Source organism: Carassius gibelio, chromosome A19 (assembly GCF_023724105.1).
Source record: "Carassius gibelio isolate Cgi1373 ecotype wild population from Czech Republic chromosome A19, carGib1.2-hapl.c, whole genome shotgun sequence".
Classification (NCBI taxonomy): Eukaryota; Metazoa; Chordata; class Actinopteri; order Cypriniformes; family Cyprinidae; genus Carassius; species Carassius gibelio.
This window is the reverse complement of record NC_068389.1, coordinates 19,346,251-19,363,623: the sequence shown is the minus strand read 5'-3', so window position 1 is coordinate 19,363,623 and position 17,373 is coordinate 19,346,251. Positions and strand designations below refer to the sequence as shown.

General features: G+C 38.7%; 1 protein-coding gene across 7 annotated transcripts in view; it reads right to left on the bottom strand.

The window, feature by feature from the left end:
• LOC127935853 (ephrin type-A receptor 7) overlaps positions 1-16,241 on the bottom strand; it is a 130,740-nt gene extending 114,499 nt beyond the window's left edge. For 6 of the 7 annotated variants that reach the window (XM_052534043.1, XM_052534045.1, XM_052534047.1 and 3 more), the window contains exon 1: positions 16,051-16,207. In XM_052534043.1, the coding sequence (XP_052390003.1) occupies positions 16,051-16,129 (79 nt within the window). In that variant the 5' untranslated portion in view covers positions 16,130-16,207. Of the gene's footprint in view, positions 1-16,050 lie in introns of all 7 variants that reach the window. The other variant, XM_052534050.1, reaches the window with a different exon arrangement.
• Between the last annotated feature and the right edge of the window lie 1,132 nt (positions 16,242-17,373).

Here is a 17,373-nt window from a genome sequence, read left to right as displayed (position 1 = left end):
TTCGCTGAAGAATTGACATTTTTCATTTACTCATTCTTTGATTCCAAGCCTGTGTGACTTTGTGTTCGACATAAAATAAATTATTTAGTAGGATGTCAAAGCTGCTATTTTCCAGACAGTAAGAGTGGATGAGGACTATGGACATTTACATATTCACCCAGACAGAAGGAAAACAGCAGCAGCTTTGACGTTTTGCTAAATATTCTGCTAATACTATGTTATTATAATATATACATATACATACACACACACACACACACGCAGGTTAAGTTTGCCCATTTACAAAGAAATAAAGGATCTATAATTTTTATGGTTAGTTTGTTTTAACCTATAAGAGACAGAATACCAACCAAAAAATCCAGAAAGTAAACATCATATAAAGGTTAGAAATTGATTTGCATTTCAGTCAGTGAAATAAGTATTTGATCCCTAAGTAAAACATGATTTAGCACTTGGTGCAGAAACCCTTTTTAGCAAGCACAGAGGTAAGACGTTTTTTGTAGTTAGTCACCAGGTTTGCCTACATCTCAGACATTTTTTTGCTTGACTGTACAGATAGTGTTCTTGGGGTCCTAATCAGTGTTTCTCTCCCTTCAAGTTAAAGCCAAAGAGCTCAATTTTGGTCTCATCTGACCACAGCACTTTCTCCCAAGCCTTCTCTGAATCATTTAGATGTTCCTTGGCAAACTTTAAACGGACCTGTATATGTGTCTTCTTGACCAGGGGGACCTTGCAGGCGCTGCAGGATTTTAGTTCATTATGTCGAAGTTTGTTACCGATGTTTTGCTTGGCGACTGTGGTCCCAACTGCCTTAAGATCATTAACAAGCTCCTCCAATGTATTTTGGGTCTGATGCCTCACCTTTCTTATGATCATCCTTACCAAATGAGGCGAGATCTTGCACGTAGCTCCAGACCAAGGCCGAATAGTTGCATTGAATTAAGTTCATTTCTGAATAAGTGCACCAACAGTCTCCTTCTCACCAAGCTTCTTGCTGATGGTTTTGTAGCCCATTCAAGCCTTGCGCAGATCTACAATCTTGTCTCTGATATCCTTTGACAGCTCTTTGGTCTTGCCCATGGTGGTGGGAGAGGATGGAATGAAAGATACAGATTGTGTGGACCGGTGTCTTATACGACCGGTGTCTAACGAGCTGACATTAGGAGTACAGTTTTTTTTTAAAGAAATGTATACTTTTATTTAGCAAGGATGCATTAAATTAAAAGTTATAGTAAAGACAATATGTACACAATAAAGATACATTATGATGTTACTAATGAAACAAAAGATTATTTAGACATATAATGCTGTTCTTTTGGCCTATATACTATACATATATCAAATAATCCTGAAATAAAATATCTCTTTATTAAAGCATGTGACACCAAAGACTGGAGGAATGGCTACTGAAAATGGAATAAATTGTAAACCAAGCTTACAATGAAGGTGGGTTTGCGCAGCTAGTCAGTTAACAACAGCTCCGTGTACAGTAGTAACAGCTGCTCTATGTGAAATAATGGCACCTGATGGTATTTACCACTGATTAGAATAACCGGCTTTACTGACTAGATGCACTTTAATCATCGCCCAATATATATCGTGCACCCCTAAATAATAAACTTCTATCAGCAAAAACTCAAGAGCCCTGAGAAATCAGCTTCTTGAACGGAACAAAGTCTTCTAAAAACTGTGAAAAAGCAATCACAGTGCACATCTGGAGCATTCACAAGATCTTAACGAATAAAAAAGTAGATAAATCAAGCTGTTATCTCTATAGCGTATCTATTCCAAGCATGCTAGGATTTATATGTCTCTAGATTAAACACCAGTAGTGATATTACAGAAACGTTCCACTATACATTTTTTTTTAAAGTATCAAGTAAATGCTCTTTTTCAAGCTAGACAATATGCACAATGTTATATCTGAGGTGCAAGCTAACCCTGGCTTGGGGTTAACCATACAGTAAAATGCTCACACACACTTTTTGCCCCCAATCCCCCAGTTGTTTTCAGCTGTTTTCAGTTGTTTTGATTGCAATCAGAGAAACCATATAAATACACACAGACCCAAACACTTCACATGCAAATTGCAGAGCTTGCGATTCAGCCATACAGATAGCCACAGTTCTGGCTCATTTGCCTGCAAGATTGCAGTCAACCCATTCATGACAAAAACAATAACATACAGTAGGCACATATTTTGACAGAAGATCCCACAATCATTTGTGAACAACGTGTTAAAGAAAAATAATGTAATTCCATTATTTAGAAGTCCTGCATTGCAATTCTTTAATGATTGTTTTTATTTGTTTATTTTGTTTAATTTAGCAAACTCAAACTGCAATTGCATCAAACAACGCTATTAACATCATTCAATGTAAATGGTGATAATCGTAATGAAAAAAAAAAAAAAAAAAAAAATCGCAATTACAATTTCAAGGGAATAATTGGCATTATGATTTTTGCCATAAACGTGCAGCTCTAGCACATAACTGAATTGCAAGTTGCAAATTGCAAGTGTCTTTCAGTTAAAACAGCTCAGACATGTGTTTTAGCCTTGGACTAGGCTTAGGCCTTGTCTGTGAAACCAGGGGTAAAAATCCTATATAAATGCTCTCATTTTGTTTTCATTTTAAACAGTGGTGCTTTAATTAGTGTCCCCTTACATTTAAGACGATGCACAAAATGTAAAATTCAAATTAAGAACTCAAGCCCATCTCTAGACCCCTTCAATAACACAGCCTATGTGAAAGCTCCCATATTAGTTGTTTTTAAATATATGTAGTTCTGCAGATCCCTTCCTCAAGTCCGCTAAAATATGCCTGCCTAGTGTCGGCCTATGTTCGTCCGTTATTTTGACGTTGAAAAAGGAAACCTTTTTTTTTTTAAATATTTTTTAGAGATGGAAAATCGATTTTACAATCGATTCAATGAACACTTATGTCTTAAAAATCGAAAATGATTTTTTCACAAAAGTGACAGCCCTATCTAATCATATCAGTCCATTCCCTGGAAACCAACACCAACTGTTCTTCTACCACTGGGAGCAAGAGCAATCGTAGAAGTCAGGCTTACTAGACCTGTGGCCCTGATCTTGGCTCTGGGGAGACGGAGTAAAGCTTTCATGCCAGAGCATACAATTTATGAATTTATTCATCAGCGGGAAACCACGCATTAAAAGGTCGGGCAATTTTCCAGGTCAGTGGTCAAAGCTGCATGGTGAGGAAGAGAGACAGAACACTGTTCCTATCTAGCCCCTGATAAAGGGGGCAGAGGGAGATGGAGAAGGCAAGCAGGAAGGCTTATATCCGGCATGTGCAAGGTTGCCGTCCTTAATGAGTTTGGAAGGTCAAAAGCCTCTTCAAAAGATTAATGGGGTTTTTCACATCACCAGAGTGCTGCTTCACGGGGATCTGAGGGGGCCGAAGGGGAAATGGCCCTGTCGTCAAGTCCATGTCATGCTGGAATACCAGACAGGGAGAGGCAGACATATCACACCCATGTGGGCTGCTCAGCAAAGAGTAAATTGCTTTAAGTGTCTTAAGCATCTATCAGACATCACTCAATGAGCAGGGAGATGATACTTAAATTCCATTGGATGGTAAAACCCTTTAAGATGAGCGACAGTTCAGCCTGTACTATACTGTGAGGATGCTGAAACATTAAAAGTTTAAGTATTTTCCCAGTGGGGATGTGGTACGTGGCTTTTGTTATGAGCTTTGTGATGGAATCCACCACTGATGTATCGGCAGAGAGATTTTCTGGACATTAGGTCTAATAAAACAAGGACATAAGCAACGATGAAACACTAACAAACTTAAAAAGATAACACTGCATCTTTTTACATTGTGTTAAAGTTATCAAGGACTATCTTATTTCAAACATACTGATACTCTGGAATAACATTTGAATATTGATGAGGTTAAATCATGGACTGGACAACTTAAGGCATGCAACTGTTTACCTGTGGGAATGTCCAAATATTGCCTTTCTGGATGTCTTTAATCTTCTAAATCATACTAAATCTTACTTCATAATGGTTTGATTCTAAAAACTAAATGCATGTGAAAGGGTTTGCATGTGCGCAAAGCTCATCATGAATATTTAATGAGCTAAGCGCCAAGGCACTCAATAGACCCTTTAGACAGTTCTAGGAACTAAGTTCTAGGAACTAGCCGGTCGGGTAGCTCCCCCGGGCCATTTCCTGGTTGCATCCGCACAGCCAACAGGAACTCAGAAGTGACGTAAGCTGGTGGACAGCAATGTAATTTAAGCACAGCATTCAACAACATAAACGACAAAAGGATGGAGGACGTGATCGAAGCTGTGTTTTTGATGTATATACTTTGTTACTTGATTTTGATAATGGAGATAGAATGTAGACATAGTAGTTATGTGATAGAAAGAGCAAATCAGAGGACTAAGAGACTAAATCTAATAAGGCAACTTGCATTTCTGCATATATGTTTAAAACTGCTTTGACTTTGGTGTATCCATTTATTGCCATTTTTCTTCTTGCAGCCTACTGTAAACTGCTCTGTGAATAATTAACTGTTTGGTGTTTTCCATAATTATTTTTTATTTTGTATTTTAACACCATTTTTGTATTTTAGCCTAATCTCTTAAACAGTCATATGGTATGCCAGAAATGTACATTTCCACAAAAAAAAAAAAACACTGAAAATGATATGCCTATTTACTAACATTAGAAATCAAGCATTTGAATAAATATTTTTATTCCAAAAAAAGAAAACATTAAACTTCAAACTTTCAAAATTAGAATTCAAAAAGAAATCAACCTTTTTTTTCTCTTTTTCTGATCAATACATTCCTATGCCATAAACAAAATTGTGCCATTCCATATGTAAACCAATCATGTCAGTTATTGGCTTTTAATTAAATAGGATCTCCAGACAGATCTAGATGCTCAGGTGCCTGGACCCTAGACCAATACTTCTGTCCTTAGTTCACTCTGGGAAAAATTTGTCAATGTTGAGAAAAATTGTGTTCTGCATTTTAAAAACTATAAACATGAAACGGAAGAAGCTCACAGTCAATTTAGTTGTACGCCCAGCGAAAAGCACCATTTATTCCAGTCTGGCTTATTAATTAAGCCTTTAAAAAAGCCAGAAGTCTGTAGTCTTACATAAGCCCACATCTGCATGTGTGTGCAGCCTTCAGCACCTCCAAAAACAAACCTGTCCTCTTCATCGTCCCTATCAAGCTACTGAACCACATTAAGAAAATGTGAGAACAAACAACTTATTTTCACAGCGGAAATGCTTGTCTAAAGTGCTTTGAATATAAAGATCAGCAAACAAGAGGTCAGGTACATACACAGCATGTTCTCTGCCAGCTGTCTGACACATTCCAGCTCTGTAAATAGATAAAAAGCAGCTGCACAATGCAGTTAAAAGGACAATCAAGTAGGGGTGGAACAATAAATCGATGTGCCAGCAAGATGTTATCGATACTCTGGCACCAAGCATCGATATTTTCTAAAGAAAAAAAAAAAGTTGATAAGCAGTTAAATGTGTTGGTTTACACAAAGAAACAAGCTTTAATAAGTTCAAGAACAAAATTATAAATTTACTTTGACGTGTTACATTTTATTTACATAACTTTTTGTGCGGTTTTCTATCAGTTTGGACTTGAATAAAGAGAGAAAACTTACACTTAACCTTTTTTTACAGACATTTTGTTCTCATTGTTCGACTGTCGTGATTTATAATTATTGGATTATCTAGAAATATATTGATTATCCAAGAATTGTTGTATTCATGATATTATTGTACCCTTGAAAAACAACTGTCAGAATGCTTGATTTCAAGGTTTATCCAAAACTGAAGATATAAAATAATTTTTTCACCTTTATGAAGCTGCACGGCATTCCAGAAACATCCATATTCTCCTGGAAATAAAACAATCCATCTCCTTCACAAAACCACCTCAGACATGACTCCAATTCCAGGAGAATTCCTGCAGATCCAGCAGAAAAACATTCCTCACAGGGAATGAAGATGAATCCAAATGACCCTTCCCCTGAAGCCGCAGAGAACAACACAGCATCGATCCATATATGGTTCCACTCAATACAGGACTTGGTCAATTTGTGAGGAAACACATCAAGCTTAATTTAAAAGATTTCAAGCAACGATTCTCCTATGACATCCACGCAGGCTATTATGGGTAATCATGACTGTAAGAGTTACATTGGCTGTGTTACCCAGTCAGTCAATGACTGAAGAGGCAGTTTAAGCTTCTTCCTAAGAAAACTGGTTTCAGATAAACGTCCATGACATCTTTAATAAAAGTGAATTCTACAACAAATTGAGAATAAGTGAGTTTTAAACATACCCAAGCAAATATTTAATGACTACTGTGATTATTTAAATAAAGAAGTGAGGTCTGCACACTGAAAACTACTGCTCCAGAGGAATATAATTAAGCTCAAGCAAGGTTTCGACCTTCAGGTCTTCATCAGGCACAGTCCTGGTGAATACGTTGTGACGCTTAGTGTATATACGTTGCAGAAAAATTTACACTTAAGACTGATTTTGTGGTCCAGGGTAACAAATATCAAGGAAATAATTTTATTTCCATGTTTACAGGCTTTCTGCCGAATTAAAAAAAAAATCAATTTAATACTTTTTATGACCCTTAAGGGTGCACAAATCAAATGTATATTGTATGAGTGGGGTAGGGCATATCTATCATAATATATTAAACTGTAAAATGATACTTGGGTACAGATACAGGTTTTTACAAAACAAAAAGTCTTGCAAAATGAAAAATTTCACATTTCAGCATTTAAATAATTTTTAAAGGCCACCTGATCCAGAGTCAGACACAAATGAAGGAGAGACCCCAGCAATAGAAATAGTCACAAATACGATTAAAATGTTAGCTAGGCACTATAATGACATGGATTTTGAGGTGCATTACATTCAAAAATAAAAGTAATCCACTGCTTCCTCAGTGGCCCAGATGTTGGGAGAAAATGAAGACTCCTACATTGTGTTCAGTCTTACATCCTGTGATAAAGCGAGAACCACCACTCGCTAGGGGACGTTGTGAATGTCCGTAAAAGATGTTAAATGATGGCTCAGCCCGCAATAGCACTTATGTGCAAGTGAAATTTATTTACAGTGCCAAAAAATAAACACAGTCCAATGGTGAAAAAAAATATATATAGGTGCACAAAGTACCAAAGAAACAACAAACAGAAAAATAAAGAGGGAATAATCCAAATGAAAAAAGTCAATATACAGTTAAGTATCCACAATATACAGGAGTTACAAAAAAGATCGCTTGAGGCACCACAGTTGCTCTCTCGCTCCGACTTGGTAAACAAGTGATGAGTTTTAATCTGGCCTGCCGTTATATAGGCCAGACTCCACCCCCTTCACATGGGACTTCTCAAACGGGTAATAAGAGACTGTTAAAACCCCATTACTTCAGGCATTTCGACTTCTTTTACACCAATTATTAATACTAAACACAAACTCAAACACGTAATCAACAAATAAAACATTAAACACAAAAATACCACATTCAACCATTTAATTTATATACACACAAAAACAAGGTACCCCCTACTAATATAAAACTATTGTTTTGCTGGTTTCCAGTGCGCTGCGGCAGCGCGGCGCAGTCAGTGATGTCATAACAGATCGCCACTCAATCGCTCTGTTTGGCAGCGTCTCACACCGGAACACCGACCATAGCACGCCCAATTCAATATAACAAACACTGATTAGACAAGACAACATCAAACAACGTGCAGTGTGAGTGTGTGAAATGTCCGGGGTTATGAATATTGACGGATGTGGAGGGGAAGATGAAATAATGTCCAACACGTATGTGCCATCGGGAGTGCGTGTGCACCCGCGCTGCCGACGGCGGAACACCAGGAGGGAAACGAGCGTGAGTTATTACAAAGGTAAGTATTTCTGCTTAAGTGTAGGTGTGTGCGTGTGTGTGCCAGTGTTGCCCAGCAGTGACAATTAGGTCAGCTTTGTCACATTACCTCCCCCCTCTCCAAGCGACGCACTGACTGGGAACCGGGACAGGTAGTCGGCGACCACATTTTGTTTGCCAGGTCGATGTCGTATCTTGAAGTTGTACGGTTGCAAGGACTCTGGTATTATGGTCTTTCATCGACTGGATCCAGGTCAATGCTCTGTGGTCAGTTTCCAGATCGAATTCTCGTCCAAGGAGGTAGTACTGTAAGCTATCAAGGGCCCACTTGATGGCAAGACATTACTTCTCTATCGTAGAGTATTGGGTTTCCCTGGGCAACAGCTTGCGACTAAGGTAAACAACTGGCTTTTCTTCTCCTGAACTTCCTTGTGCCAACACTGCACCAATTCCTGTCGCTGAAGCATCCACTTGTACAAGGAACCGTTTTGAGAAATCTGGACTCTGTAGGACTGGACTGGAACACATATTTTCTTTCAGAGTGTTGAATGCTGTCTCACAATCCTCAGTCCAAGGAACTGGATTGCTTACTGACTTACTCAGTAAGTCCGTCAAGGGTACTGCAATTGAGGCAAAGTTTGGCACAAATCTTCTGTATCAGCCCACTAACCCTAGGAAAGACCTCACCTCCTTCTTTGTTCTGGGTCTTGGGCTCCGCCGAATTGCCTCCACCTTGTCCACCTGTGGTCGCAGCTGGCCATTGCCTAGGTGGTATCCAAGGTATCCAGCTTCTTGACGCGCCCACTCACATTTATTTACATTAAGTGTCAAGCCAGCTGCTTGTATCTTCTCCAAGGTTTGTCGCACATGCTGAAGATGCTCAGGCCAGGAGTTACTGTGGATCACCACATCGTCCAAATAAGCAGCAGACCATTCCTCGCAGCCCTGGAGGACTCGATCCATTAACCTCTGGAATGTGGCAGGTGCCCCATGCAGGCCAAATGGAAGGACAGTAAACTGGTATAACCCCCAGTGGGGTCCGGAACGCTGTGTATGGTCTGGAGGCTGGATCGAGGGGCACCTTCCAGTAACCCTTGCACAGATCCAAGGTGGTGATAAACTGGATCCAGGCATTGGGTAGACATTTGATTGCGCATTCAGCCTACGAAAGTCGATGCAGACACGCAGTGTCCCATCCTTCTTTGGTACGATGACCATGGGACTACTCCATTCACTCACCGAGGGCTCTATTACTCCTAGTTCCTTCATCATCTTGATCTCTTCCTTTAGAGGTTCCACCAACCTTTCAGGAACACGGTAAGGCTGCTGTATTGAGGGTGCTGGGTCGGTCAGGTGTATGGTGTGTTGACACATTTCAGTCCGACCAGGTCTCTGGGGGAACAAAGCAGGAACTTGGTTCACCAGCTGCTGTAGCTCTTCCTTTTTCATGTCATCTAGGTGATCCAAGCTCACCACTGACGTCTGTCTCTGAGCTTCTGCCTCTGAACCTTCATCCTCCACATCCTCCACCTTCCGTACAAGAAGTGACGTCTCTGTTGCCTTACCGGTTGACTCTCTCCACTCCTTCAACAGGTTTATGTGGTAAGTTTGTTTAGCTTTCCCTTTGTCAGGGTGGTGGATCTCATAGGTCACTGGCCCCATCTTGCGGACCACGGTATATGGCCCTTGCCACTTGGCCAACAGCTTATTCGATGATGTTGGCAATAGGAGTAGAACTTTCTGCCCCTGCTGGAACTGTCGAAGTCTTGCATGCTGGTCATACCATCGTTTTTGAGCTTTTTGTGCCTCTTGCAGGTTCTCTTTGGCCAGCTCCCTATACCACTCAAGTCGATCTCTCATCTCTAGAACATACTGCACTATGCCTTTCTCCTCAGTTCTGGATGCAGGGTCTTCCCACCCTCTTCTCAGTAGGTCCAATGGTCCCTGCACTTGCCATCCATAGAGCAGTTCGAATGGTGAGAACCCAGTTGAGGCTTGAGGTACTTCTCTGTAGTCCTGTGTCTGCAATAAACTTCCGTAACCTGTTCTTAAGGGTTTGATTAAAACGCTCCACCAGACCATCTGACTTCCTAGGGCCCTTTGTGCCGCCCTGCAACAGACTACTGTCCAAGTCCTGCAGACCTGCCTTGGCTTGTGCCCGGGTGACAACAGGACATGACACTTCAACAGTGGCAGAGGGAGTAACAGTTTCAGAGTCTTTGGTGGTTTGTATGCTCCTCGGGCCGTATCCATCGTCGATACAGATTCCTCAAGCGATGGTAAGTTTCTGTTGGTGACTCTCCCGCTAGAACAGAGGACACTCGGAAGCGCTGGCGGTAAGTTTCTGGTGAGATGTTAAATTTCTCCAGCAGTGCCTCTCTTAGATCAGCATACACCTCCGCCTTCTCCTCATCCATCGCTAAGTATGCCTCCAGTGCCTGCCCTGTCAGCAACGGGACAAGTCGAAAGCTCCACTCCTCCTCAGGCCACCCCCAGGTCCTGGCCAACCGCTCGAACTGCCGAAGATAGTTTTCGATGTCTTCCCCCTGCTGGAAGGCTGGCATCTTTGTTTCAGACCGCTGCATTGGCTGACTTGGTGCTGGGACATTTGTGGAGTCTAGGACATGTGCTTGCCTGTCTCGTGTAGGCCCTCTCTGTGCTGCCGGAGTTGGTAGGTCCATCCGCAGACTATCTAGGTCATACGAGGTCTCTGCAGGCCGTGCTGACTGTACGTGCTGACTGATCAAATTTACATTTGATTACTTAAATTTTTGTAGTATTTACATTACCTGAATAAAAATGTACTTAAACTAATAAATTAGTTTCATAGCTCTCTTTTTTTCTATTGCATTTATTTGTGCTGATGTTTGCAATGTTTTTTTATTTGTTCTTATTTTATTACTGACTTTTTACTTATCGTTTTTTTTTATGAAAATAAAACTTTGCGTTGAAGAAAAGTAGCTTTTTGTTGTCTATGCTGTAAATTATAGCTTATATAAATAAATAAAAAATCAGAATCAGCAAAAATCTGTATCGACAGATCACACTAACAAAAAACAAGATCTGAAAATCGCAATCGGCCAAGAAAAGTACAATCTCTAGTCCAAACACCATGTAAAATGGATTTTCCATAACAAGTTCGCTTTAAGAAAAAGGATGAGTCAAACATATAAATTTTAAGCACATAAATATTTAAAAGTTTAGATTTTTAGACTAACAAAAAACAAGATCTGAAAATCGTAATCGGCCAAGAAAAGTACAATCTCTAGTCCAAACACCATGTAAAAATGGATTTTCCATAACAAGTTCGCTTTAAGAAAAGGGATGAGTCAAACATATAAATTTTAAGCATATAAATATTTAAAAGTTTAGATTTTTAGAAGGCACAATAGCTTACATATTGTTACATAGTGCTTACATGGTGTTTTACTCAATACGTACCGTGGTCCGCCCCAACCCTCGACCCCCAGAATCCTGGCCCACTTGAGGTTGACCCCTCATCTCAAATATGAAAATACATTTAGAATATGTTTTTTTTTTTAAATAACAACACGTAAAACAGACCTACTGGCTTCCCACATTACAACTACGATCATCAAATCACATGGACAAACAATACGGAATGTTTTATGCACACTAGTATACCAGTCACTAACACCTTCATCTTCCAGGTGTTGAAAATGCACCCGCAGGTGAGACATGATGAGCACACACTCTCTGAGTTTAAACTAAACTCATTTGTGCATTTTTAAGCCTTTTCAAGCTAAGAATCAGCGTTGAGAAGTTGCACACACTGTTTGAAGATTTGTGTGTGTATGTGTGTGTGTGTGTGTATTCATCCATATAGCACAAAAGACAAGGAAATGACTAAGTTCTCTTGACTGAATAGCTTTTCTTACCTCAACAAGGATTGATCTTTAATATACACAGTGAAATATGCATGTTATTTTACATTTGTTTACTTTTACATATCTGGGCCTGAAAAGTCTGCATTAAATTCTCTTACAGTTATGATTACAAACTCATTCTTCTCCTCCATACACTATTTTGAATGTAAATATAATGTGAATAAAAATTGAAAAAATAAATTTATATAGTTCATATAATTAAATAACTTTCATGAAAAGTTGGATGTTTTATGTCGGACTTATGATGAGGAACCGACTATTTCTAATTTTGACCAAACTCAGTCTACCAATCATTGACTATCTTTACCCCAACAAACCCATCTCTAATTGCTGATGTAATACAGAAATGTAATTCCTCTTCAAGCCGACTAGACCCTACTTTTTTCCTGAAACACTGTATCCCTGTTATTTCTGCCCCAATCTCACACCTCATCAACATGTCTTTAATTTCACTGTTCCTGTCTCACTCAAGACTGCTGCTGTTACTCCTACTGTTACTTTTTGATAAAGCTCTCATTGGTTTTCTTTTGGAAATATGTTTCAAATTTATACTGAATGCATTTATGACTGTAAAGCATGCATGTGTGTGTCAAAATCGTAATTAAAATCGAAATCGCAAAATTGATAAAAAAATCGTGATAGGTTTTTTTTTGTCCATATTGCACAGCCCTATTTGGAATTCACTTCCCCTGGCACTCAGAACAGTCACTTCTTTCACTGAATTCAAATCAAAGCTTAAAACTTATTTGTTTAACCAACACTATCACTAATTTACATTGTGTATTTGTCCGTTTTGTTTTCTATTTCTATGTCTTTACTACATAATCTGTATTATATGCAATGGCATTATTTGTAACTGAATTGAGCAAATGTCCAATGAAAATGTTTCTTTGTAAATTAATATCTGTTGCTTTGGTGTACCATGTTCAGCGTCCTTGAGCTTGGTAAAGCGCTATATAAATTAAGCATTATTATTATTATTATTAAATATGAAATTAGCTTAAATTAGCATTTTTTTAAGTTTCTATGGATATTTTGATATGTTATTGTGAATTCTTTTGGCTACAATAATTAAGTAAGGAAAATGTGATGTGAAAACCCTGCAATAATACTTTCTTCTGGCCAAATTTAAGGACAGCATTGCACTGCATAAGTAAATTCTAAATAAAAACAGTTTCTCAATCATTTAAAACTTAAAAAATAGACTATTTTACTATTCTAAACATTTATTTCACACCAATTAAAGTATTGTGTCATTAATCTCAGTCTCACATTGCCTGCATTATAATACATTTTTAGTCAAGTCTTCCATTACACTATTTGTATAACGCAAGTCATTGCCTATATAGAGCACTCCAGATCAATCACTTATGATAAGGATATATTTCAGTTATGCTGCCATAGAAGGCAGTGAGCCTGCTAAAATAGAGCAAGGATGTTGCGCAAACATTAAATTCAGAAACCGCTCACCTTTCCTCCTCCATACACTTCCCACAAAAACAGCATTTTTCTACTTTCAGGCACAGCCATCTCCTGTCTCCAGCCCTCACTGCTTCACTTTCTTTCTTGCTCATTGTGAGTCCACACATCACATCGGTCCACTAAATAAACTCCTGGATGTCACTGTTACGCCTGCCAAACTCACAAATCACTCTAACCTTGCATGCACAGTCCAGCTGCCACCTTCAACAACAAGTACAGGCACAGCCAGCACAGATATCCGACCGGTCTAACCATTCACCATTAGCCAGGACTAAAAATCATGCTTTTAATAAATGCACTGGTATGAATTTCCTGGTGTTTGTTTGAATCAATAAATGAAGCTGAATGTTGCCACATTGTTCACACATTCAGGGCCCAAGTCCAGATTTTACACTTCTGCCAACGAAGAGAGTGTAATGCCATTCAGAGAGAGAACGAACAGAGTTCAATTGGCATAGTCTGTTGATGGAACCCAGCACAGAGATGACAGGCATAAAAAGCTTTCTTAGGTAAGTGCCCTCACATGGTCTGAATTGCACCCTGACAGAGTACCTAAACGGCACAGGAACAGCATGACCAGCGTGGCAGATTCAACTGGCACATGCCTGAAAGTGCCACCGCAACGACCACAAGCCCACTAAAAAGCAGTAAATAAGCCCACAATGAGATGCCAAGGTGTGTTAAAGCTGAAGGGTCAGGAATAAGGGGCCTCCACCTCATTCTAGGAGAGATGGATTCAGCAAGCCTGAAAGAATGCTTATGCAGCTTTTGTCATATGAGATATATATATATATATATCACCGCATATAATACCATTCAAACGTTTGGGGTGGTAATGGTGAAAGTGTTTTTGTTTGTTTGTTTTTGTTTTGTTTGTCTTATCCTCACCAAAGCTGCATTTATTTAATAAAAGTATTGTGAAATATTATTACAATTTAAAATAACTGTTTTCTATTATAACAGACTTTAAAATGTGAATGTGATGAACACACAGCTGCATTTAAAGGAGCCATTACTTCGGTGTCACAGGATCCCTCAGAAATCATTCTAAATATGCTAATTTGGTGATCAAGAAACTTATTTATTGATAATAATAAACTTATTATTATCAATGTTGAAAACATTTGTGCTGCTTAACATTTAATTGAAAACTTTTTTAGATGATTCTTTGATGAATAGAAAGTTCAAAATAACCAAAATAATATATGAACAAATAATATATTTATAGATATACAAAGTATTTTTTGTAACATTACAAATGTCTTCAATGTTACTTTTGATCAGTTGAATGCATCCTTGTATCTTGCTTACTCCAAAACCATATAATAATAGACATATATATGCTATGTTATATCATTGCATACAAGTCTGTAAAATACAATAGGGGACATAAAATGATGACAATTTTCACACTTAGGTTAGCACTTTGTATAATTTGCGCCAACAAAGAGCTCTCACCCTGTCTGAATCCCACCTGTCAGTGACCAAATACAGAGAGAATACAGTGGGACTGAATACAAAGAGAACCGACACAGCAGGATTGGGATGTAATTGTGAACAAAGAGGTTTTCCGTACAGTGGGAACATATTCAGCTCAATCAGAAAACCTCCATATCACCGCAGCCACACAAGGCCTTTCAGAACACATCGCTTTCACAGCAATTAATCGCTGTCAAAACATTCATTAAGGCAACGATTCTAATCCAGTCAACCAGCATTCCAGCAGAGGACGGATGGGTGCTGGCAGAGTTCAGCCATGTGCACATGAGAGCATTACGTACGAGAGTGCAGGCAGGGGAAGAGAGAGAGAGCAGCTTGGCTCAGCTGGGCTTCTTCAGCAAAGCCAAATAGCCTGAAGGGAAGCAGCTATTATTTGTTCTTTCCCTCTCTGTGCCATGCCACTCATTAGGAAGCTTAGTTGACCTCACCTGAGCCTAATGCGACAGCCTGGAATCAAAACTGTTGAAGCTTTCATGACTGTCAAGCAATCCCACCAGGAGCAGCACAGTCAGAAAAACACATTGTGAATCCAGTATAACAGCCGGAATTTATTGAAATTTGCTTTTGTAGCATTATAATAAGGAGATCAAAATGGCATGACAATGAATAACGAATACAAGAAAAAGAAAACTGGCATAACAAAAAAATTATCAGATTATGACAACACAGAAAAAAATACATTTACATTTTCAGAAAGATATATATATAATCCTAAAAACATATGTACATATATGATTAATTATCTTTTTTTATTCTCAATTATTTGTATCTTGTCGTTTTAATCTCCTCACTTAAAAACTGTTTATATTGACAATTTTGTTATGAAACAATACACAACCACAAACAACCACAATTTATTGCGATTTCCTTGTTTTAACTAACCAATTCGAAACATAAAATTATAAATATAAAACAGCTCATACAATTAACCATGATTACTTATTTTATTAATAATTTAAAAAAAATGTTCCAGCCTGTCAACAGCGTCCTAGCGGATTCCTTTAAATCATTGTTTTTAAAAGCTCATCGATTGACATTTCGATTTCAGTTTTAATCAAATCTTCTCATAATGCAAAAGCATTAGTGACCCGGTCCTTTCTGTATGTTTATTAACTTTACAGCGCCGTAATATGAAAGCACACCTGAAGTGAGAGTTATAACTTACTTCCTCTAGACACTTCACGCAATGTAGTTAGGTAAACAATTTACCTGGCGTCTTAACAATTATAAAGACACATACCTTCCTCTGCACTGCACTCTTCGTTTCTGTTGAGCAATAATATCCAAAGAACCGAAATGATCGCTTTAAACTGCTCCATATTTGAATGACGAGGTCTGTGAGGCTCTGGTCATGTCGCAACCGAGCACGCTTGACTCACAGTACGGATGAGACGGAGCCGTCCGGACTACTGACACATACAGCGGTACTATGTGCCTTATTTGGCGCCACGGATGGGCGGGCACAGAGAGCCTGATTGACAGTGACAATGTCCAATGGAATATGAGTTCGCAGAGAAGGGGGATTAGCGGCGGGCCAATCAAATCACGCCTGATAAAATTCCACAGCACAGAGTTCTCCCCGTTGAATGGAGACGGTGTTGAAAAAGATTAAATTTGTTATCTTCAGCGCACATTACAAGCGGCAACTGATCACACTGCATGTATTTATTTATTTTTATTCAGTAAAAGGCGAAATGAGAAAAAGCTGTAAATACTATAGGATTACTTTCAGATTATTTTATATCTGAATGTTATCCTGGTATTAAGAGTTCATTTTAATGGTTGTATTTATATAAATTGTATTATTATAAGATTAAAGATGCTGTATGTAAGATTTTGACTTTACTAAAGCATAAAAAATACCATAATATGTTTGCAGATATTGCAGAAACATGCTAAATTAACATACTAGTTCATCTGAAAAACAATGCTACAGTCAGTTATTCTCCTTAGAAAATGTGCGTTCTGGGCGAAATGTTGGTCTTTGTTTTTGTTTGTGAAACCCACCCACTGTCAGTTTACCCAATTGTATTTCGACATCCTGGGTTGCCAATTGTTTGAAAACACCGCATATTTCATTTCAATCTGGCAATTTAACGTGTGTGTCAAGGAGGAGGGGTCCGGTGAAAAAAACCCTACAATATTTTGAATTTGTACTGGAATACCTAGTTCAACCACTCAATAGGTGTCAATCCTACTGTACAGTGACGTGAAAGCTCACAAAATTTCTGACACCAAAAACACACAACTGCATGAGTCAGTTTTGTCATGTCTCGCTCAATCTGACTGCCAGACTGCAATTCTGTTTATGTCAGACACAGGAATTACACAATTCAGTTTCTATGCTAATAGAGTAGAGTGACGTGACGTGACATTGAGCCAAGTATGGTGACCCATACTCAGAATTCGTGCTCTGCATTTAACCCATCCAAAGTGCACCACACACAGAGCAGTGAACACACACACACTGTGAACACACACCCGGAGCAGTGGGCAGCCATTTATGCTATAGAGTTTTCTTTATTTTCATGACTATGAAAATTGTAGAGAGTCACACTGAAGG